Source organism: Phasianus colchicus, chromosome 2 (assembly GCF_987193195.1).
Source record: "Phasianus colchicus chromosome 2, bPhaCol1.hap1.1, whole genome shotgun sequence".
Taxonomy (NCBI): Eukaryota; Metazoa; Chordata; class Aves; order Galliformes; family Phasianidae; genus Phasianus; species Phasianus colchicus.
In genome coordinates, this window is record NC_143437.1 from 54,357,005 (window position 1) to 54,382,011 (window position 25,007).

The window sequence follows — 25,007 nt, forward strand, 5'->3', positions numbered from 1 at the left end:
AATCATGTCTGTAGTTTGTTTAGCCTTGGTACAACACAACGATTGAGTGGAACTACAAATAAAAGCCATCACATTTTCCAGGCTGAGAGAAAAGGAACCTTTTCTCTGCTGTGTGGGAACAACTCAGCAGCAGGAATATGGCAGTGGAACTGGATGAATTGTGCAGACATGTAGGAGGAGAGAACTGTCTGCATTACCACATATTGCCAAAACCTGAAGGTTGAACTGTAAGCTAGTGCACACTATGTGTCATCCATTAGTTCATTTGACATCTGAGTTGTTTTTTATAGTGTGACCACTTCTCACCCACATACAGGGATTGAAACTCCCTGAAGTCTAGTGCAGGATGGCAGAAGATATGGTAGTTTGCCTGTTTGGGACAGAGGGTAGGTAAAAAAATTTGCCTAATGTGGAACTTTTCTAAGGTCTTCACTTTGTTTATGTTTCATGGGGTTCAGATGGATATACAGGGACTAATAAAAATGTTACTGGAAAACTTTTACACCGTGTGATACCACTGTAGGTCAATTCTGACCTGTGTAAAATGATTAGATCTTTTCAATATAATTTCATTTTACAAAAACAGCACATGGACATTTGTAGGAGGAACTTAGGAATATTGTGGACTTCTTCACTTGTCCAACTTGCAATCACATTGAGGGAAAATCAAAGGTTAGCAAAACTAAAGGCAATAAAAAGATTTTTTATCATCAAATTCAACTCAGAAGTAGTAAGCATCTCCTCTGCAGATAAACAATTCTAAATGCAGAGGTTAAAATTGTTCTGTAAACTTCCTGTGTTTTTTTTTGTATTGTTTTGTTTTTGTTTTGTTTTAAATTTTTCTTACCTATAAGTGTAGTGGAAAGTGCTGTTCTTATGTGATATAAGTAAATAACATCACTTTTCCTGAATCCAACTTACACCCACAAATCCTGCAAAAGTTGCTTAAAGATGAAGGACAATTGTTCACGTGATTCCATGTTAATTAATAAAAAACATGCTTTTCTGATATCAGTTTCTAGTATAATTTGTAAAAGGAGTGATGTACACTTCTGTGAGGTGCTTGCTTCAATAATGTACAATGTCGGGTCAGAAAAATACAGAAACTCTCGCTGCAAAAAACAGTGTGCACTTTGAAATGGAAAAGTTATAATTAGGTTGGCAGTAAGTAATCTTCAGCACATGGCTTCTCTACTTATTTTCTGCAGAGATCCATGCCAGATTTGATCTAATTCAATCTTTTCTTCTGTGGGCCTGGAAAAAAATAGTAAGTTACCTATAAACCAAAACAAGAGAAAGACTAATAGGATGGTAAAAATTAAGGAGGCAGAAGTGTCTGTAAAACAGTATAAAGTAGATGGATTAGCAGTTTAGACCCACTGAAACAAACACATTTTAATACAGGAGAATTATAACCTGAAAACATCAAAGAGGGTAGGAGGGCACAACAGGCAAATATCTTAATATGAGTTCGTTTGTTGCAGAGGTAAAAAAGAATTATGCAGTTTGTGGATGTATAAACAAGCTAGGAGAAGTGGTTTTTCCCCTGTATTTCTCATTGCTGAGATTTTTTTTCATGGTAATAATTCTAAGCTTTTACTGGTACTTCCCAATTCTCAATGAGATCACAATTTTATCTTTAGTAGGAACATTTTTCCACTGAAAGGAGGGTGTTTCTTCCTTGATTATGGCAATAAATCACCACAGTAATAGGTAACAGCCAACTAGAGAGGAGATGAGCTTCTCACTTTGCTTCCTTGTTCACACCACAGTGGTTTATTTTCATCTCCCTTGATAACTTTGAAAACCTCAGAGTAAATAAATGGTCAATTATATCCCCCCATTCATAACACTTATCATTGTGTAAGCTGGATACAAACTCTTGCATACATCTCTATCTTTATGATTCAAAGAAGCTAAACCTAACGATCAGTAGCCAACTAGAAGTAATGTGCAGAACTATGCCTAGTGCTCTAGCTTGTAGTCTGACACCATTTTGCTCTGTTAGAAGGAGAACTGATGATGGAGACAGGTGGTTCTATGATGCAATTCCATCTACTGCAAAGGAAAAGCCTGTTTCTTTGAATGCATTATTAATGCAAGTGGAGCAGACATCCTCCTTGGTAACAGTGCCAAGCGTCTTCCAGTTAATGCTCTGTCCAAACAGTCTTGCCTTCATATTAATGCACTTACACTGGTTTTCTACACTGGAAACATACAGGGCCTGAGCTGGGAATTATTTGGGAATTCAAATACATTTTTTTAACACTCAAAATAACTGTGGAAACGGTAACATAGTGAGCTTATTATTTAGGTAACTGTTTAGTGCAGGGACATGTATCTTGCTCGACATGCTCCCTTCTGGGCAAGTTTCATCCTGGTTCTTCTATGTCCAAAGAGTGCCTGGAAGAAAACACAACAACTTAACTTCAGAAAAATGAAAGATTTTCTAAAGTTGAGCCTCAATTGGTCCCAAAATTATATTGTTGGAGCAGAGCAAGTACATCATCAATACAGATAGAAACATTAAGTATAATTATTTAAGTACCAGACGTTTCACCCCAGGATTGAGTGGGGTTGGAGATTCATGATCCTTGAGGTCCCTTCCAACCCTGGCCATTCTGTGATTCTATGATTCTATGATTTTGTGATGTCAGTGCATACTGTAATCATTAATCAATTAAATGTCATAACTATTGAGAGGAGTTATGTGAGTGTTACTTCTTTAATTTCTTGCAAAACAAATATATATTCATGGATGGTTAAGTGCCTCAGAGACGCAAGGCATTTAATTGCCTAACACCCATTGATTTTGGGAGGCATTAGTTGCCATAAGTTGTAAGTATTTTCATGGCTTGTTCAGCATCAAAATCTGATTAGTTAGTGAGTTACAAAGTAAAAGACAATCTGCATATTGCCCTAATTTTATAACTTTCTTCAAGAGGAAACATCAACTTCGAAATGGTGTGTGGGATTCATCTACTCCAGTGTCACCTTTGCAGAGTAAATATCTACATCTGAGCTAATCATCTGGGTGCCCCTTATATCAAGTGAGGGAAAGACAGCTGAGATTAATTCCACCCTGGGTGTCTGCACTGCAAAAGCTGAATACCAAAGTGCAGCCTACACCAGCTGTGGTCATCCACTTACCCTTGCCTTTCATATTTGCTATCCCGAGAATCACCGGAAAAAATTACAAAGTGTATCCAGGGGATTTCCATGCAGTCCTTGATGCTATCTTTAGAGTGCTCAAATGGAGTTGCAGAATAAAGAACTTGTTTGTACTTTTTCTTGTGTCTACTTGTCTCTGCTTCACTCAGCTGAAAACAAGAAAGTTTATAGATTAAACACTTGCTGATTCCACATGCCTGTGAAGTTATCATCTCCTGTTTTTGCTGTCCTCTCTGATGTCCTGCAATTATTTTCCACTTACTACAGGCTTTGCTGGATTCATTCTATATAATGATGATATTTCCCCTATTGCAGTACTTAAACAGGTTTGTTCAATTTTTACAAATTAGCATGTACTTTCAAGTATCTTGTTCCTTTTTAACTGAGCAAAAATAAGTCATGACCAATATGGTTTAGATACACTTTCCTTAGCAGTGATAATGTTCAGTTACACCCTGAAACATAACAAAAAATTCATGCTAATAAAAAGAGCTGAAGAACAAACAGTGTTTTGGCAGCTGTACAATAGATGTTATTAGCACAAGCTGAAACTTCATTGTGGGGAAGAAAAAAAAAAAGATAAAGCCTATCTCTATTTGCAGCTGAATTTGATGAGTTTAATTTGCAAATGGGAAGCATTGTCAACTCAAAGAGGTATAAACTGAAATATGGAAGGTCAACCCATAGCACAGCTCAGCCAAACTTCTGCATTTTTACAGAAGAAGCCATCTACAAGATGAAGAAGGCAAACGCAAGGAGGAGTGTTAGGGGCTGGACAAGCAAGCTATACTTCACACTCTCTCACCTTCTCCAAAGTGACACACTGGAGGAACACATCCTCCCCAAAAACTGACCCAGGAGCACCCTGACTGGTATGAGGGTGGGAGACAGCAAGACAGAATTCACCAGGAGGCAAAGGGAGACTACCACAAGCACTCTGGGGGAGCTGAAGCTGAAAACCTACAGCATGTGTAGGCGCTTCTGTAAGTGCACGTGTAGCTGTGGTGGAAAGCATCATGAAGCTCTGTACAATGCAGGTCAGCTTTTTCTTGGTCACAGCTGCTGGTGGGTTGCTATTCTGGTATAGGAAAGCCAGCCTGGATCAAAGTACACGTGACAGTGATGTAACTTAACATTGTAGTGACCTTATAATGTGAGGACACAAGGAAAACCAAAGCTTCGAGGAGGACTGAATGCACTGTATAGCGCAGAATGGATGTCTGACTTAGGCCCAGTGCAGGAGAGAAAAGCAAAGCTCAAATGTCTGAAGTAACAGCAAAGCAAACTGAAAGTCAGTGAATTATATAATGAAATTCCAACATTATGAAATTCTGCTTTAATAAGTCTTCCCTGCTGAGTGCCCAAAAGAAAAAGCGAGAGAAAGAAAATTCCGGTGATGAACATGTTAAATTTGACATTCATGTAGCCTCGGGTTTGGCAGAGCCCAAGCTACATGCCTGCTCTGAGTAATGCATTGTGAACTTCTGTGGTGCACACGACTGATATGACTCAGACGCACAGGAGCACTGGCAAGCACTGGAGGATCCAAGCACCTGCCCCAACACCAGCCTTCAAAGAGATCTGCTCTGCTGAGGGTCAGCATTCATGGCTGTTACCACCCCCAAAACTTCCCCTTTTTTTAAAAAAAAAAGAAAAGAAAAGGAAAAAAAAGTCTCTGGAAATGATGACTTTTTTTTCTTTTAGGCAGTAGATGTAGGCTGGTTTAGGCATGCACGTGATTGTGAAACAGCGTGCAACATCGTCTTTTTTGCTGGCTGTGTATCAATAATATGTAACAGAAAAATGATGTGATCTGTTCCTCAAGTAAAAATGTTTTATCTTCACTGCAGGCTATAAGTTAGAAGGTAAGTAAGCTACAACCTATCCTGCTGGAACGTCGGTCAGGCTACTTTTCTTGCTTTTTAAGTGACTGTGGACACTAAGGACCACAGAAAAGGCTGAGATGCCTAAATACCATTACATTGTAATGAGCAGCTAGTGCAAGGTGTGCCATTATTTACAAGAGGACTCAACAGTGAGGTCTGCTTAGAGATGTCTTTACAGCATGTGGGTTGTAACAGCAGCAACTGAATGCCTCTTTTTTTTTCACTCCAGAACACATAAAAGGAAGTAAGAGACTGTTTGTGTAAGATACCTGGCCAAATTCCCATCCTAATTATCCTACAGAAAATCTAGAGTAAAGTTGCTGAAGTCCATCAAATTATTAAGGGTTATACAGTATAAACGTTATCAGATCTCACAGCAAAATGCTTACCAGCCATCACTTCGGTGCATGCTCTTTTGTCACGAATATCAGACAAGAGGAAGTGAAATGATTGCTTCAGTCATTAATTTTAGTAAGTGGGAATTCTGGCCGCGTGTTCTCAGGCTGCACAGCACTTCATGCTACGGCCAGGCCTTGTCCTACAGTACCTGAGAGCAGCCAGTGGCAGAGGTGCTTGTTTCAAAGTGAGGAACACTGCACAGGGCTGCCGTGCTTGGAGCAGAGCCCCAGCTCACCAGCTGGGCTTTACATTGTAAATGAGAAGGGAATTTTGACCCCTTCTTGTGACATGCCACTGAGCAGTGGCTTTGAAAAAAAGAATGGGGTGGGAATTGGATGAACTCACCCTATGCAGTTGTATTAGATCATATGAATCCCTTGAAACGAAGCCATAAGCAGAGGATAAAACCTAAGTTTCCCCCATGGTAATTCACCAGGGGAAATCTTACTTCCTGCCCACCATCATGTATTTGTACCAGGCCCTTACAAAAAAAAAAAAAAAAAAAGAAAGAAAAGGTGGTGGTGGGGGGGAAAAACACGAACAAATAACATAAAGAATCATTGCTGTCGGAGATCAAGGGTAGTGGGAGGGGGAGAGATTACGTACACGGTGTTCAGTTTAGAGAGGCCGGAGGAGGGGGCAGTCTGCGTAGCATGCCGTAGGCTGTCTTTCAATATTAGACACGGGGAGTTTTTTGAAAATTAGCATCAGTACAAAAAGATGTCATCATAAAACTCCCAAGCAAAATTACTTGCTCTTATTTCAGGTTTCTGTTTGACCAACATTAAAGACGTTCTAATATATGTACATAAGGATTTTTTTTTTTTTTTTTTTAATGAATGTCTTGGTAACTCGAGATGCTGCTGCATTGTGCTCATCAGGTTGCCTGTAGCAGCAGCTTGCTGGCAGAGGGAAGTGGCAGAGGGCAGGGGATTGACCAGCTCAGCTCCACTACTCCTTGGGAAGACTATGGTGGGCTTCTCCAAAATAACCACAGCTGACCAAGGCAAGGGGAATTAACAAAGTGGCAGCTCAGTTAAGCCACTTCTGAGCATTTTTTCTTTCTTCCTGTGCTTCTGACTCTTCTGAACAAGGCAAGCATTGGTATTACCAGCATTCATCACCAATATGGGAGACAACAGCAGCACAGAGATTACTGACCAAGCTCATGTGAGCACACTGAATCTGCTCCCAGCAGGAACAAGTTTGCTGCACTGCTCATTAAATACAGACAACTGAAAAGTGTTATTTCTTATTTTATGTTTAATATAAACTGAAATCATAACTGCTCAGCATTGTGGTTTTCTTTTTTGGTGTTTTGCATATTATACTATTGTGTCCTACTCAAGTATGCTGGATAAAATTACGTAATTGCTATTCCCCCCATGCAAAACTTGAATCATATCACTGTGCTAAGCCACTTATTTCACAAGGATTAAACATGCAAGCATTTTTACTTCTCTCAGTGAAGTAGACCTCCTTCACATAGCCACTTGAAAGTCCCTCTTGCACCTGTATGGAAGAGGACGTTAGAGCTTTCTCACCCAATCCTGAGTGAGAAAGACTCTTAAATGTATCCAGAGAGCTTGAGTCTCACACTGGGATCTTTTTAACGTATGTAGCCAAACTGCTGAACTGCCTTTTCTCCTATTCTTATCATTGTCAGTGTATGGGCCATCACAGATACGGATGTTATAACTGGTTTTTGGCACAAAAAGCTGCCAAACTACAGCTCCAGATAAAGTCACCGAGACTTAGCTGAAGAGCTGTGTAGCTGCATTTGCAACACTGAGCAATGTGTGAGCCAAAGAAATTGTTACAAATGCTTTATTTTAGGCACTGAAAATGTACCAGTGACACGCTGATCCATAATCCAAAAACCATGGGAACTACTACTGTAGGAAAAAAGAGATGGATATCAATTCTGTTGAGCACCTGCTGTTTCTTGCTCCCAGAAGAAATGGCAGCAATTCCCAAGAATTTGCTTTAAGCAAAGCATTTCTAATTTACAACCAAAGCATTTGAGATATCTTAGGGATGCTGACCCAGGCTATGGTGCTGAGTCCTAAGACCACTTCAACTCACTGGTTTGTGTCCTTGTGAACTGCCCTAGTGCCTAGCCCAGGGCCATTCCCCATGGGAAGTTTGGAACATTTTAATGTAGATCTGTGGCCAGAATGGGGCCTCAGCTGGCCTGTCACTCTTCAGATCACAGGCCGCTGGCTGTGTCACTGGTGCACTACTCCTGCTCCAAAAGCCCATGTTTTGCCTAACAGATAACATTTAATCATCTGCCTTCTCAGTCAGAAAGAATTACTAAGTCTATCTACAAGTATTCCTTTATTTAGGGATTCATATTAATGAACATGTAAGCACAGCCTGCAAAACGATCCATTCCTGCACCATATTGTGAGGAATTTCCACTCAAAAAAGAATCTAGGAAACACTTGCATCTCAGCAAAGAGGCTTCTTTCTGTAAGCGGTCTCTAAAAGGGAGAATCCAAATGAAAGTTCCCTCCTACAGAATAGGAAGGAAAAAAAAATACTTGAGGAGCTGTGCAGACAACAGAAAGCATGAGAGGGTCAAAATCCCCTCAGGGCATTAGGGAAATACCAAAGTATTAAAAAAAAAAAAAGAAAAAGAAAAAAAAAAGGCTCTAATATCTTTAAAGTTCCCACACAAGTCAGTCACAAGAGACAGGCTGGGCACTCATTTACATACGAGCTTCAGAACAAGCCACATGTGACTTCAAAGTTATGACTAATAGGCCCAGAAAGCAGCACAGAAAATCAAGGGGATTCAACCTTCTGTGCAGAGGTTGCAGTCAGTGGCAACCAGAGCTAAACAACCTCCCCCTTCCCAGCTCCCCTGTCAGAATCTGAAGAATAGGAATACACTGTAGAGATTGGGTTGGTAGGCCTGAGAGGCTGAGGGAGCAGACAGACTTCAGGCTGTCTGCTTTGAAAGGATGTGGCACACCACCCAAAGGAAGGTGAGCTAAATTCTGTATGAGGAAGACTGGCAGGAACTCAGGAATGTGAATGAGCTGTGAGAATTATAAACACTAGCTGAGCTATCACAAATGTACTTGAGAATATAGCACCTATGTGGTTTCAACTAGGAAGGTACTGAAGCATGTGCTAAAGTATGCTCCTGAATGAAGAATGAAAGGGTCAATTAGGGCAGAGAGCAGCCAACCAGGAGACAGGGTGGGCAGGATCACCTCTCAGGAGAGATTCCTCTGTCAGAGCACACAGGGAGGTTTGCAGCCCCTTCTGCTTTTCCCTTCAGACTGTGGGCAGCACCTAGAATTCAGGGTGGGATGCAGTACTGCCTGTTTAGGCAGAGGCCTGAAATGTTGGAGCACCAGTGCAGGCATCCTCATGCTATGCTGAGGGAGTGTAACAGCTCAGAAGCCTGGCTGGGTTTGGATGAACTTGTGATGACAAGAAAATAACCCTTTCAGGTATTTTTCAGCTGAGCAATTAGCAACTTGCTTATCAGGAGCTTCTGAGCAAGTCAGATGCCAAGACCAAAAAACTGAAGGCCTTCCCTGCTTCTCCCAGAGAGAGGAGGTAGTATGGCCAGCCTGGACCTTTGCTCCTGCACACATGAGGAGCTCTCATGATCATCACCACCTCCCAAGGTGGCACTCAAGCCAGCTGAGAATCCATGGGGTAACTGGAGGATGAATGAAGAAAGAAAAGACAAGTACTTAGCTTCCCCTGCAGCCTGGTCCAGCCCCATCCTTACTTGGCTGCACTCAGCTCTGGCAACAGAAGACTGAGTACACACAGGAGCTAAGTCCTGATGTACACTGACTGCATGGTGTCCCACAAAATACCAAGAGCTCTTCCTGAGAGGACAATGAGGTACCGAGAGACAGAGATTCACAACAAGCTACTGCCTTCTGAAAATGCTTGGCTACACAACCTGAAACAGAGGACATCAGTGACATACTCAATGGTCATCCTGGACAGAAATCCTTTTACAGTGGGTGCCATGTGCTCAACTGTGCTCCCTCTGATCAATATAAAATACCAAATTCAATCCTTCAATAATTTATTTCTTTTTATCTGAAAATGTTTTTCAATCATACATTTAAGTTTGCAAATTTCAACACAAGAGTAAATATACGTAAAAAAATCCTAGATGTGCAAATTTCAAGTTGCATTGTTTGAAATAATATAAATATTTTAATAAACATATGTTCACATTAACATTAAAAATATATAAAATTTAACAGAAATAAGTTGAGTTATTTTAACTTTTTGCTTCTTTTTATTATTATTTTTTAATATCTAGAAAAAAAGATTCTAAGCTTGACAAGGAAATTAGAAAAGGTATCACCTCCAAAACAGCAGCAGCAAAACAGATACTGAAAACTTAAAAGGTATGAAAGGAGAAAAGAGGCACAACAGTAAAGGTAAATTTGCTGAAGTACTGCAGATTGAGAAGTAAATGCATGAACTCCAGAAGTAAAGTCTTGATCCTAAGTCACCCCATACCCAAGCTCCAAGCTGTTAGGCACAATGTCAGAATCACATTAAGGATAACAGAAAAAAGAGAGAAATAGGGAGTGGGGGTGTGAACAGCAGCATATGTATTTCTGACAGTGACAGTGGAACAGAAGAAAGTTGCTTTGGCTTCAAAACTGGAGCCTAACATGAACAGCTTTTGTGTCTGTTTTTTCTTCTATGGGAGACAATTCCTTCCCTATGTGAGGGGAACTGCAGGATTCAGACTTTCCATCACATACATGTAAAAGTTACTTCTGTAATCACTTTATCTTTCCAGCTATCTTTGATTTTGGGAAAAGATCTAAATGCTGACCACTACTTGTCTTGTTTAAGATTGCAGTTTGCCAAGGGATCTGCAAACCCAGAACCACTCACTGATACCATCTTAAACACCCGCACAAGCTCCAGCCTTGCTGAGCTCCACAAAAACAGGAGCAAGGAAGTGAGCAAACCAAAGCAAGTTTCTTCAGACAACCTCACTCTGTTCTGACTGAAAGTTACATCAGTCTGTCCTGGGGAATCTCTCTCAGCAAAGACTCGCCTCTGACCAGCATACATCAATACAGATTTCCCACACTGACGAGATGAGCTCCTTGCATGGGTGCTGGGGAGGTACTGAGAAAGAGGCAGAACCAGGAAGCTCTTTGGAATGAAATGCTTCAAACTTTCAACTGGAAAGTCCAGGAATTAAATACAGCATGACAGGAGCTTATTCATGAAAGACAGCTCTGTGCAGAAAGCAACCGGCCCTCCTTAGCAGTTCTTGTATGCAGTGTTTAGAGGAAGTACATACTTATTCCCATCCTTGGGAATAAACAGGAACAAGGGCAGACAGGTTACATTTCCCCCCTAGCCCCTGCTCCCAGGACTGATTAAGTGTTTTGGACATAGCACCATTTCAGTTTAGGAAGGAGCTGGTATCGCTTTCTTCTTCTTTACCAACTCTTCCTCTCTGCTAGCCGTAGATCTGTTTGAACTGGTAGCATTCATTGCAATAACCATTGCACTTGTTATTACCATAGTGGTCGCAAGCAGGGGCTCGACAACGTTGCTTCGGGGGTTCATCTGTGGCTGGCTCCCTGGGACCTGCCAGCTGCACATGCTGGCCAAGGCGCTGGCACTGCTGGCACAGCTCACTGCTTCTGCAGGCCAGGTTGTTTCGACATGAAGCCACGGCACATTGTCTCTTCTGGCTAGTCAGTGCTGCTCGCTGTAGATCTCTGCGCTGTCCTGTTCTCTTGAAACACATTAAAAATGCTGTCAGTTGTCATGCTGGTAGCATGAGTGGTATTTCATTTACCTGTGCTAATGTACTGTATACAGGACCATTGGGGGGTTGTTAGCAATCACAAACAACAAACACCGCTGCAAAAATTGCAAGGGTTTTGGGAGACCGCTTTGCAAAGTAGAAAATTCACACTGAAACCATTGGGCTTTCCAGATCCTAAGAAGACACATACTTCTTCTGAAGAGTAAAATACCAAGAGACAATTCAGGCTTTACCAAAGAACAGCATAAGTTCTGTCACCTCCTAGAAAAATAGTTTTGTATCTTTGGTAATTCTCAATTCTAAAACCAAAACAAACCAAGCAAAAAAGCCTAGAACAGAAAATCTGTAATGTGCTCAATGAAAAAAGCAACATGAATCAGACTAAACCTCTTGATGCAATTACATAGCTAGCTCTCAAGGGACAAATGAAAATCCCTGTACAGATAGCAAACAAAGCAAACCATGGGTCCAGCTTCTTCCATAGGAATTGCTGGTCAAATTCCAGGTAAGTAAAACTAAGAACTGACAGCCACAATAATCCTAAATTGCAAACGACCATCAGAAGTACTGCTCAGTTGTAGCAAGTGGAAATCATGAGATACCTTACTCTAGTCTTCCCATGACACTTAGAAAATTCTCATGTTGCTGCATCCTATTACACGCCCTGAGTCACCCTCACAAGGGAAAAACATGCTAAACAAAAGGAAGGTTTTCAAAGTTCATACTTACTTCAGGCTGTCTCACTAGCTGTTCTTCTGTCCTTCTGGCTTCCTGAAATCGCTGGCTCTGGGCTTTAATGAAACAGTTCTGGCAGTAGCCCTCCAGCATGGTGCTACCCAGGGTGCCACAGTTCTGCTGCTGGCAAGACATGGTATTGTGGAAAGCGGCAGCTGAGCTCCCCTGTTGACCAGCTGCTGAGGAATTCCTCTGAGATCTCCTCTGATGGCGTAGTGAAGCACTGTCTGTAATGCAAAGAAAGGACAGGGGAAATGTGAATGAGCCCAACAGATGCTATGACCCAAAGTGACTACAGGAAGCTCCTCAATTTGCAAAGAAAAAAACAAAAAAATTGGTTCGCCTCAAACACTGAATTTTGACAACCCTGATGCCTCTCAGTCAAAGCACATTCCTTCAGTTTACATAAACAAAGGGCTAATATAGACTGATCTTTACATCAAACAGCTGATTCAAGAAGAACCTGCTCACAACATGAAAACTGGATCTTACTAAAGACAAGGAAAATCACCACTGGTTTTAGAATGTCATCTGTGATACATTCCAGCTCTTCCCTTCTGTCCTCCTTCATTTCAATCACATAGGGTAGCAGAAGTACAGTAGCACAGAGTTTAATAGGTTAATGCACCCTATACTTCTTAATCTAATGAGGCAATCTTATATATTCCACAATCATAACAGTCTTCCTTGTGAACATTCAACAATAAGCTTTTGCAAGCTAGCATAATAGGTCCTTAATATAAAAGTACATGGAAAGTGTAGCACTGACATGCTTGTCAGCAACAGAACTGCCTTGTGAGAGGAAAATAATACTTATCTCATATGCCTTCCACCCTCTATATCCAAAGGCACTTGCCTGTGTAACAGCAGCAGCATAGAATCACATAGAAGTTGAAGATTTCACAACATTATTTGTTTACAGACTATTTTAGGCCTTAGTTCTAAGCATATGCGTAGACTATCAAGAAACATTTCAAGGTACATTATAACAATATACTTCTATGTTACTAACAAATACTTATTTTGGATTATCTACACATTATATTTGCACATTAACCACAGACAAATTCTGCTTCCTCTGTTTATCGAGGAGATTTCAGTCATTACTCCAGTGTTATATCTGTTAAACCCAGAATGGATATTGATCTTCAAACTCATGCCAAGTTTTTAAAAAAGCCTTCAAAACACAATTGGTTTTCAATACATCACTTCCCTCACCAGTTCCTACAACTGGTCTAGTTATGATGATGTTTGATCTGAGAAGACTTATATCTAAACATTACTGCAGCATATGGTTGGAAGGCATCAAAAATGGTGCTTGACTGACCACGTTTTTCTTTCATGGAAGCCAATGGAAAGTTTTACAAGATTTCACATATCCCACACTGTTATTGCATGCCTCTCTTTTGGGATAGTAACAGCCAATAAAGCACATTTTCCTCACACTGCTGCTTCTGCTACACAGTTTGTCATCTCTTGATCTTTTAGAGCACAGCACGTGCAAAACTTCAGTTTCACCATCTGCACCACATCTGACAAATCTCACATCTTCACTTACCATGGTTTTCCCTGTATTCAAAGAAGCACAGCGTGCAAAAGCCCTCATTCTGAGCTGTTCCAAAAAACTTGCAGCCAGGCTTCCTGCAGAGCTTACTTCCCTTCTTCTCTTCCAAAGCGTGTGGGGCATGAGGCAGTGCAGCCAATGGCAGCTCATCGCAGTTGTTGGGAGCTTGCTGGCAGGAATGCTGAAGGAGGCTCTGTGGGATCTGGGAAGGGTCAGATGTAGATCTCTGATGGCACGTGGGTGCAAAACCAGGGCTGCCATTCGAGGAACGCTCTGTAGTCCTTTTGAAACAAGTGCTGCATATGCCATTAAATGTTCTATTGGCCTTCTGAAGGCAGACTTTACACGTGGCATAGTCCAAACATCTCTGGTCACCTAAATTATTACAAGGAGCAAGCTGTCTGGCATTGTAGCAGCGTTCACAAAGTCCGTTGTGTTGCACATTTAAGGTGAAGGGGCAGTCTGGGGTCCGGCATTTCATGGCAGTGGTTTCACTATAGAGGAAAAGGCTGGGAGCAGTTGGGGGTGCAGAGCGAGGCCCTGTTACAGCCTCCTCAGACATCCACCCCCCAGGTTCACAAGCTTTACCACAAGAGGAGCCCGAGCCAGCTGCCTTCAGTTTCTCAGGTGCTGCTTCAGAGACCTGCTTACTTCCTTTGCTTCCTTGTGACCTCCGCTCATAACACTCATGGCAGTAGGGCTGGGTGTTCACAGACATATAGAAAGGGCAGTTTGGAGTTTCACATTTCACCTGTAAGAGGGAGAGCTGGGAAAAAGACAGTTCCTGTCTGTTCCTGGAGCAGGCCTCTTTTCTGGCAGGTTCAGCATGCTCCTGCCATTTCTTGTACTCGTGCTGCACCAGTTGAAAGTAATCTTCCACAAGATTTATTTCTTTGGGCAGATTGCCTTCATCCAACCTGACAGACAAAATAAATAAATAAATAAATAATATATACGTACACAAAAAATATATACGGTTGAAAAGGGCAGATAGTAGGGGTGGAGGCAAATATAAGCTACATGGGGAGGAAATGGAGATTTAATACACATCCATATTACTCAGCTAGAAGATCCAGGATGTTAAACTGTTGCTGTAAATGGAAATAATTTGAAAAGCAGGTGTTCAGTGATGTCAAATAGAGACTTTCACATCTAAAGAAATGGTCTCACACAGTGCTAAACGGAAGTATTCTTGAAAGGATTTTCAAGGTGAGGCTTTTCTGTCTCTGAAAGCTGTTTGTGGAAAGAATAATCGGATAATCTTTCAGAAATAAAAAGAAAATCCCCCAAATTCTAAATTTGTCTGAAGACCAGTGCTCAGTAGAGTTGAAACTAGAGTGTCAGATCTCCCTCTTCACCAGCTCATGCTAAAAACAAACCTTCCATACTCTAGACACAGTACTTCATGATAAACGTCATTATGAAACCTGATCCTGTTTTTGCGCTCTGGGGTCTCTAACTACTAATCAAATTCTTCAAACAAACTAGGTGGCTTCAGTTCAGTATATGCACTGCTAGTACTCCTAGCAGAATCCCTACCCGAACCCTGACAGCAGGGAAAATCCAGTTTTACCATGCAATATTTTGGAGGACGAGGAGCTAGTGTTGCTTGCAAGAACCTACTGGGGCAGCAGGAGAAGCTCAATTACTACTGCATTAATCCTTTGGGTAGAAGGCCACCAAAGCAGAACAACTCGACAGCACAGAGATATCTCTGCAGGCTGCAATGGAAGTAATGACAGTCATAAAGGGACAGGCAGACACCACTGCCAGTGATCCCCACATGCAAGAAGCTGGTGATTGCAGTCAGTTGCTCAACATGTTACTGACTGCCAGGGGCACGAGGGCAGATGCCAGCTCCTTCACTGGCCACAGCTTCCTGCCTGCTGCACCACGGCAAGAACACAGCCTTTCAAGGCATCTATGCTTTGAAAAGGTTGCCAAATATTTTCCCTAGCATAGACAGAACTATACCACATGCACTTTAGGCAATTTTCCCTTGCATAAAGTGCAGGGGTTCTGTGTAACCAGTTCCTGGTTTTAACTGCTTTCCAGCCACTTCCCGCGCAATCTAAAAGTCAATGAAAGTAAGAACATAATCCATTGGTTTTGCTTTTCTAAAATATTAGGCTCAAGCTGCTAAGCCTGAAGACATTTTTGCCTTTGAATGTGGTTAGAGCTCAATACCACTTACAACTGTATCAATAGAAATGCCAGTATTTTTTATTGCAGAGGATAAAGTATACTGCCAAAGTAGGAAAGGAAAGACGAAAAGTAAACAAGGTTGTGTGGATCCTACCACTACCATAAACAACTTAACTGAAGAAACAGGAATGATACTTACTTTGCAGCATTAATTAAATGAGTTGTGCCATGATCCCAGCCTTGCACTGGAATTTCTATGACTATCAAGTAGTCTTTCAGAAGCTGCTCCTTTTCCCTCTCCTCTGCATCTGTCAGAAAGTGCACGTTCAAATCCTCGAATCTGCCTCGTTCGCTGGTGACCAGAGGGACAGCCCGGATTTCTGTGTGGAAACATAAAGGATTAGCATAGATATTTTTATCAGATGAGAGTATGAGATACAACACTGCTACTGAACTTTGGGGAGACAAGAGAATAGCTGGCAAGACCAATTGGTTTCTAAAGAGCACAACTGAGAGAGGAGGCAGACATGCTCCTACTACAGATCAAAACCCATCCTACTGCAATTTTAATGCCCCCATAGCATAATTGTCTTCTCACTGTTGGAAGTATCATAGATCTTACTTCACTGTATATTTTCATGGGATGACGCCCTAACCTAAACCTAGAGAACTGTTATCCATTCAAAAGAAATACATACTTTGCCATCTTTAAAAAAACTCATCACACCTGCTAGGCAGCAGCACACAGGTGTGAGACCACGTCCTTCACAGGTTTTCATGGAGGTGCATGAAAAGGAGGCCAGAGCACTGCAAAGCAGGGGCCACCATTTGTCTTGTCCAAGCCTTGATGCAGGTGAGCTGTGCTCCCTTTTCAGCTGGCATTTGGAAGATAATCTTTAATTTCTATTCAGATTTACAGACACAGCTGTTTCTGTTTAAATTTTAACAATGTATTCCAAAGGAATATTCTAAATCAATTTTAACTTTCAAAAGAAAAATATAAACCAGGTTGTATTTTAAATGCTTTATCAGCACAACAAAACTGAAGACCCTATGCAAATACTAGACAATGTACTTGAAAAATACCTGGCCCACTGTCCTTCAGGGTCACAAGTGGTGTAAAATGCATATTGTCATAGCCGAGCACAATTGGATATCTGTAGCATTCTTCAGCTGGCCAAAGGAGCGGCAGGTAAACACCACCAACATTCAGAGGAGCAAAACTGGAGCCTGATTCTAAACTTCTCACAACTTTATCTACATAAGGAAGAAAAAGAAAATCTGTTAAGTTGGTACAATTGGCAAAGAGAAAAAAACATTTTGGGTACATCAGAAATACTCCCAGTTCTGAAATATGCCTACTTGAAAACAGCAATTAGCAAGATCAGATTACTAATAAAGCACAGATTAATGCAGTCCTTAATGAGAGATGACATGCTGGACAACTCACCTGCGAGGACAATGATTGGTCTTCTGAGGATGTTAGCAAGAACGAAGATGTGGATTTCTTCCAGTGCATTATAAGGAAGTCTGTTTCGAGCCCCAGATGTTTCCGGGGAGGTCATTTCAATAAGATACTCCCACTCCTCCTCCCAGTTCTGAGAAAAGAAACATTCATCAGTTCAAAACCAGTCCAAAGACACAGAAGTCAGGAACCAACTGCAACACTCAAAATATTTACGTTTTCCCATTTTCTCCAAAAGAACAACACTTCTGCTCTCCACTAACAGTGAAATACATGAAGTCAAAGATGAAAGAAAATCAGCAAGGCAACACTGACAAGCATTCAGGAACCAACATGATCCCTCAGGCCTCCTTACCCGAGTGTCAAAGTGAAGTCCTGTTTGCACAAACTCCTGGGATTTAATAGCCTCCCGCTGCCAGCGCAGCTTGAAGTTCTGTGTGTCAATCTCCCTGAGCGCACTAAACAATGTTTTCCTTAAGACCAGGTCAACATCTTCTATACCCCACATGTACTGTGATGCAGCATGCATGAGGCAATTTCCATCACCTGCATAAAAAAAACAACATTGTTTTTAAATGGCTACTTAGATACAACCTCACCAACATGTGAGATGTGGGAATATGCAGCACATACACATATTCCACGTGCACTTCTCTCTAAGGCCCTGCCAGGAGCCTTTTCACAAGCAGATCACAGCTAAGAATGCTCTGCTCAGGAGAATAAAGCAAGATGTTTCCTTTGCTCTGGTTGTCCCTTCACTGCTCGGTAAGCTGTCACTCAGCAGTGGCAGGAAACTTGTTCTTTATTTAACTTGGACCGATACTACAAACTAAATTTTGGGTTGAATGCAAATGTCAAACATAGTTGAAATAGCTTTTAAACATAATTGAGTCACTTTAAAAGTACAACAGAACGTGTAAATCTCCTTCACCAATGCTTACACTAATGTATACACTCAATAGCACAGGGCTGAGATAATGGAAAACACTAAGAATATCCTATAGTAACAGCAAGCTTCACTTCCTCTGATGAGGGCTGCAGCGATAGGCTTTGCTTGGTGGAGGAATTGCAAAGACTGAGAGACAGTAAGAGATTTAAGTAAAGGAATTGTAGGAACATCTCTTGCCTTCCTCTCAGTACTGACAGCTGCATGCTGCACTGCTGAATGTTTAAGGTTTGCTTTCCTAAAACACAAAATTAAGATTAGCTAAATGAAAAACAGTGATTTGTTTTCCATTCAGACAATCCCTTCAATTGAAAGAGTACTCTCTACATGTAGGAAGAAAAGCAGTGTTCTGCAGTTTCAGAGGGGAGGAACTGAGAATCAGATTGGTTAATTAACTTAATTGAAAGTTATGACAAAGCATGCCTATGGCTGGGGTTCAAATTCTGCTTCTACTCTTCAATAGCCTTTTGAAAGAGAAATACCAAGAATCATTACTGTCATACTGTCATCCCCTGGGTTGAGAAGGACCACAATGATCATCTAGTTTCAACCCCCCTGCTATGTGCAGGGTCGTCAATCACTAGACCAGGTTGCCCAGAGCCACATCCAGCCTGGCCATGTCATGGCCCCAGATGCAAAATTAGGTCTGGTGTTTAATACAGGGAGAAGCAGTTTAATCAAAAGATAAGAAACCACAGAGATTTCCTTGGAATAGAGGACACTAACTATCATAGAACTGCAAGATTTTTCCTCACATGGGAGTTAAAAAAAAAAAAAAAAAAAAAGACCACCACCACAAACACATGGTTATGCATAAACCATGCATTATGCATAATGAGCTCAAGTAAGTCACTGGATGAACACTTCTGCTATTTTTTTCTGATACGTCTTCCTACATGTCATGGACTCCTTGCACACCAGGTTCCTTGCATTGCCTTCTGGTTTCTGAATGACATCTTGCACAGCTTACCTAAAGTTTGCAGCCTGCCTGTTTGAGCTAAAAAATTCAGGGAGCAACATATAATATAGAAAAACTGTCTGGGTTTCCTTCTGAACAAGAGAGATGAGATATTAATCCCAGTAAAATTTTCCCTTCGCAAAATCTAGAGCAAAGATAAGATTTTTTTTTTTTTTTTTTCTTTCAGAGCTGACTTTCAGTTCTTTATTGAGAAGCACCACACCAAATTCCTTACACAGCACTTGGAATTCCCCAGCACTATTTGACTAGCAGTTGAGCAACAGCCGTACTTTTTGTTCTGCTGCCCGCACAGCTGAACAGCGAAGCCTCCCTCGGACTTTCCCGGGGGTGTGGCTGGGTGAACTGGAATGAATGCCTATTCATTATACAAGTGAAATCGCCGCAGCCAATAGACGATGGAATTTTTTGTGTGTGTTGTTTTTAAAAAAGCAGTTTCCATTTTTGTACCACCTACCGCCTTTCCTCCTATTCTCCCTGCACACGTCCGCAAATCAACGTGTAGCGATTCGAAAGCTGGGGTTTTTCTTACGCCAGAAGCTCACGTACGTATGAGGTAAAAATGTATGTTAAAAGATCCTACAGGAGAATCGCTTTCTTTGTTTTGAACAATCAAAACTGGCAGAAAGAAAGAACGCAGATTTTTCTTAGAAAAACCCATCAGTGACTGAAGGAACTAATGCATTCCTCCCACACCTTCAGGTTATGCAGTTGAATGCTTTTAAAATATTCTTCATGCCACGTGGAGAAAAAAAAAAGCTCACATTTTTTTTCCCCACTCACTTGAATGACATTATTTCATAGGCTAGCTCAGGGATTCTCCAGGCTTCCGTCCTGTTTTTCAGGATCACTCCTTCAGCCCAGTTTACCTTCCCCCTCGTGAAAAGCTGTGACTACTTTGCATAAACCGCAGGCTCTCAGAGCCACTCCTCCCTCCTCTCCATGCCCTCAGCGACCTTACAGCACCAAACCCACACCATGTGCATTGCACTGGCTGCGTGAGGTATGGGAGGGAACACAAATCAACCCCAATATTTCAGCATCCTATATACTGGAACACCTACTCACAGATGGAATCTCGGTCCACAGATCTGTAACACCGGTGTACATTCCTGACACAAGGACCTGACACAACAGACCCCATTCATGGAATATCCTGAAAGCAGCAGCAACTGCCTGCCCAGTCAGCTATTGAACCCTGCAGAACTCCTACTACTATCAGATGTGGGATTCCTAAACCTATGCACTTTCTGCGGACATTGCTATGTACGTTGCAATGTACATTGCTGCACTCTGCTATGTACATTGACCATTTTCATGGGAGATCTGTTAGAGCATATCTCTTGGAGCAAAACTTTGAAAGCTCCACATATGGAGCAATGCCACTCTCCTGGGGCTTGCCAAGGAGGACTGGGAATTCAGTTCCAGGAGGACTGAATTCCCAGTCCTCCTGGAAGTTCAAGATTATGCAGCCTACGAGGGCACTCAACTAGAGTCAAATGCAGATGCAGCCCACAAAGCCCACCAAAAGTTCAGTGCTTCTATTACAGTGACAGAGGTGTACATCTGGATTGGGCAGAGGAGTTGCATCTACATGGTGGTTTTGTTTTTACGACTTTTGTGAAGCACAGCTGCGTACAATCAGACAGGGAAGAAAAGACTGGTCTAGAAAGACAAGGACTATGTGTATATAAACGGATCAGAAAATAAACACCCAATGAGCACGATGCTGGGACTTGAACTAGGCTGAATGTCCACCACACCCAGTGTTCTACAACCAGTGTCACCTGCTCCTTGAACAAAAAATATCTATTTCCCATGTTCTTGGATTCATCTCTCTCCCAGTCTGTGTTCCCAGGGGCTCTCTATTCAGCAAAGAATCCTGAGTCTGAGTCTGCAGCTGCATGATCATAACTCATAACTGTTACCAAATCTTTCCTGCACTGAACGTGAAATCCTAGCAATTCTCACTGTCATGTGCTAAATTTTCCTGCTTGACAATATGGCTTCTTGTACCCTACAAAGAAATATTTGTACTACCTCTATTTCATTTATAGCGCCTGACACAATAAGCATAAAGTAACCCTAAAGAGAAGTCCTACAGCCAGCATCAACCCTTGAGAGAAAAGGCCATCAATTTTTGCTGCCCAAGGCACATGGAAGAATGGCTGTCAAGCCCTAAGGAAAGGCAGAACCTCGCAGACCCTGCTAGGTAGCTGAGCACCAGGGAGCTGGCTGTGTGTAGAGCTGAGCCTTCTGCAAGCAAGGTCAGCCTGGCAGAGCTCCACAAGGGTGCTACCATCTGGCCTGTATACAAGGGAACAAATCCCTGCTGCTCAAAGCATCCCAAACCTCCACCTGCCCAGCATTACAGGCTGATCACTGATTCTAATAGGAGAGTTGACATTTCAAGAGTCAGGTCCATGGAACAACGACGGAACAGTGTTCTCGCATGCTGTTTTTCTCTGACATGCTAGAAGTTACTGATGTTATGAAAATACCTGAGAAATTTTCAGGCCACTCATCATGCCATGAGATGGGCAGGTGATTGCTATAGCAATGCCAAACGGAGAGAATTTTAGCTTACACAACTAATATAATATGGCAGATCTTTATTACCTATTTTAAAGTGAGTGCAAAGACCTGCTCACAACTTACCATTAGTTTTCAAAGGCACAAGTTTCCTGACCTCCATGCACCAGTTCAGCTTCCTCTGACGCTCCAGCGAAGCCTGGGTGGCTTGGTCAGTCAAGGCCTTCTGAAGCATTTCCCGGAATTGAGGACAAAACTGGCACATTCTGAACATTTCTATAGTGTATCTGTGCATAGTCCTGAAGTGGTGAATTATTCCACTGGGAGGTTTGACCAGATCTTCAGGTGTCCTCTCTCTAATCTTCACAGCTTTCAGCATGTTGCTCTGATACAAAGCCTGAGGAAGGATGTGTTGGCCAGCCATGTTCCTAGACAAAATCTGAAATGAAAAAGAAAAGTATTCTCTTACTGACTTGTTCACTGCCCTTGCTCTGCAGCGCTATCAGTTCTGCAGAGATTGAGAACACACTTCCATGTGTGGGATTCTAGTTGCTGTTTTGACTGTAAAGTACATAGAGTGGATGCCATCCACTGAGACTTACATAGATTATTATTTTTAAAGTTCACCTCCGTCAGCCTCTCTGCATTACTCAGAGATAACTACTGAAGAGCTTATCACACCCATTTATTGTGATCATTTATTGAACTACTGAAGAGAGTTCATTCATCACTAAGGAGATTACATCATTGTACAAAAAAAGGCAGTTAAATGAAAGCAAGGATAGAAAAAGGCAAGATCAAGGGAAGGGAAAACTATCTTGGAAACTTGACTAATTGATAATTGCACAGTGTAATACCATATGAACTTGCTGAACTTTCAGCACATTCCAAACTCTTGTTTTGATGACATGCCAAAAAACCAGATAATGTCCATTTCAGATTTCCACAGCCCATGCATTCTGATAAGCTGGGTATAGTATAAAAAGAGCCTGGATATCACACGCCGTGCTAGATTCTGTCCCATACTTACATTGGCTGAAGATGGTAAAGGAGGTATTAGTGGCAGACCAAGCATCCGGGGACAGACCTGTGTTACTCTTCTTGAGGCTCCTTCTGTTTTGTGAGCAGAATAGCACTGCAGAGGTGCTCGTGCAGTGTGTGGGAGTGCAAGCTGCAGTGCCACTATTACTCAGCGGTAAGTCAACATAGCTGAAAAAGCATTTCCACTTGGCTCAAAAACCCCAATACTTTTCCATAGTGGGACAAGCAGTGTTTACAGCCCCATATCCCTTTTTTCAGTACCTCTGGCCCGATGGGCTACAGCAGGAAGAACAAAAAAAACCAACCCCATAACCTCAAAGTATCTGCAGTCTGAAATACTCATTCTGGGCACGCTAACTCTGTGGCTAGCTGCAGCCAGATGCAGGGACCACATTCACACATCCCTCCTGTGCGCTGCAGTAACAACATGAGCTACTGTTTTTATATGGAGTACATGCTGTCCACATAGACTACTGCTCTGCTCACAAAGCCAAATTTCTATCAAGCAAAATAAAGGTTTGCATTTAGAACTCAGCTGGTTACACCAGGAGCGAGGATTATGAATTTAGGGACAAATACCAAATCATAGGTATATATCAAGACCTTGATACATGCCACGCCAAGTATAGGGTGACCAGAAACAAGAGAAAGCTTCCTAACAGCTGCTTCTCATCTAGCCCTAACCAATATCTTTTCATACACGCCACTCACATAAATCATCCATACATTTAAACATAAGATTGAGGAATGGCACATAAACATATTAACCTGTTTAATAACCACAGCTCTGCTTTGCACAGAGATGGCCAGAGTACTGAATTCCTAAGTTACGTAAGTAGAGTGATTGAGTCAATGAGTTTTTTTTTACCCAAATAAAGACTTATCAGATGATTAATCACTACTGGCACAGACCCTTCAAGTGGTTATTTCCAGCTTTAGGTAACAAAAAGTACTGAGTTTACAGAAGCGTTCACTGGAACTGTGAATTCAATGTTCTGTTCTATTCTACGGACGCATTTTCCCCTTCAAAAGTGGAAACTACTGTTTGTGCCATTTACATCGAACATCAATCAAGGCAAAAACAGACTGTGAGAAACAGAGCAGCTCAGCAGCTCAGCAGCCACAGAAGCTAACAACTCAAAGCTAACAACTCAAAGCACATTAAGACTTTAGAAGCTGTGTTGGCTTTCACTGCACTGTGCTTCACTGCATGGCCACCCTACTATCGCCTTTTAACATGTAATTATCGAGTTCCCAAGAAAAAAATTAAAAAAAAAGAGGGAAAAAAAAAGCTGGTTACAGTGCAGCATATAATTCCGCAGCATATAATACGGAAGATGCCGGACTCAGGGAAATGTGCGTTCTGTTCTGAGATGTGGCAGAGTCACGCTCCAGCTCTGTCCCCTAACCGAAGAAGCCAAAGGTAAACTAGAATCCTCCCGCACAGCCTCCAGCCTCCGTCACTCGGAGGCGCGGGTGCCAGCAGCCCCAGCCGGGCCTCCCAGCCGGCCGGACGCGCCGCCGCTGAGCGCAGCCCGTCGCCCCACGCTCTTCCTGCAACCCCGGCCCACCGCCAGTCAACAGAGGGCACAATTCCACCGCCCGGCGCGCGACTGCTTAACAAAACCTCCAGAAATCCGTCGGGCAGCCTCTCCTCGCCCGAGCAACGCTCACCTCTCGACCGGCGAGCTCCTCCGGGCGCGGGATCGATCCGCCGGTGAATGCCGTTCAGCAGCCGGGCCGCGGCGAGGGCGCGCAGCCGGGCTCGGCCGCCATCAACGAGCGGCCGGCAGCAGGCCCGGGTTGACCTGGCCGCGTTCCCGTCCGCCGCCCCCCCTCCCTGGTGCGGAGCTGCTGCCGCCGCTGCCTCCGCCGCGGAATGAAGGGCTGAGCTCAGCCTCTTGTTTTCTTTCCCCTTTCTGTTTCAGCGCCTGGACAGAAAGAAAAAAAAAAAAAAAAAAAAAAAGACAACAACAAAAAAAAACCCCAGCGGGGATTTCCACCGTCAGCGCTTGGGACTTTCCGACATGTGACAACCGCAGCGCCGGCACCGCCGGTTCCTCGTGCCGCCGGCAGGGGGCGCCGCAGCGCTCTCTCCGCGCACAACCGGGCTCCGGCGCGGTGCCGCTGGAAGCGGAACGGCTTCTCTTACTGGTGGATGCGGCAGCGAAGCCGGGCTGCTGGGCCAGCAGAGTGGCCAGCGAGGCCATCGGGCGTGGGGCGTTAGCGCAAGGGAGGGACGCGCCGTGCTGGGCCCGCGGCAGTGCCCTTACAACCGCACCGCACTGTAACTGCAGTGAGAGAGGCTCAGTGTTGCCCTGCAGTTGTTTCTTCTCTCCCCTTTAATTAAAGGTTA

General features: G+C 42.7%; 1 protein-coding gene across 3 annotated transcripts; it reads right to left on the bottom strand.

Annotated features, from left to right (window-relative positions):
- On the bottom strand, positions 1-24,465 carry TNFAIP3 (TNF alpha induced protein 3). Of its 3 annotated transcripts, XR_004169359.2 has the most exons (11): positions 24,326-24,465; positions 21,737-22,049; positions 17,512-17,702; positions 17,142-17,289; positions 16,778-16,948; positions 15,891-16,071; positions 13,541-14,463; positions 11,977-12,209; positions 10,995-11,214; positions 3,151-3,320; positions 1-2,403 (listed from the first exon to the last, which is right to left on the bottom strand). XR_004169359.2 is itself a non-coding variant. In XM_031611094.2 (10 exons), the coding sequence occupies exons 2-10, from the start codon at positions 22,032-22,034 to the stop codon at positions 3,313-3,315; spliced, it is 2,373 nt and encodes a 790-aa protein (XP_031466954.2). In that variant the 5' UTR covers positions 22,035-22,049; positions 24,326-24,465; the 3' UTR covers positions 3,015-3,312. The 3 variants fall into 3 exon arrangements, 2 of the variants coding, with proteins under 2 accessions (XP_031466954.2, XP_031466944.2); XM_031611094.2 differs by lacking the exon at positions 1-2,403 and having other exon boundaries at positions 3,015-3,320; XM_031611084.2 differs by lacking the exons at positions 1-2,403; positions 3,151-3,320 and having other exon boundaries at positions 9,710-11,214.
- Positions 24,466-25,007: the final 542 nt, after the last annotated feature.

Excerpts from the sequence above, each read along its gene's own strand:
- TNFAIP3 (XM_031611084.2), bottom strand. The coding sequence starts at position 22,034 with ATGGCTGGCCAACACATCCTTCCTCAGGCTTTGTATCAGAGCAACATG. Across the intron at positions 16,072-16,777 it reads CCTGAAGGACAGTGGGCCAG|AAATCCGGGCTGTCCCTCTG; the intron begins GTATTTTTCAAG and ends GTTTCCACACAG. Across the intron at positions 14,464-15,890 it reads CATTTAATTAATGCTGCAAA|GTTGGATGAAGGCAATCTGC; the intron begins GTAAGTATCATT and ends TTTGTCTGTCAG.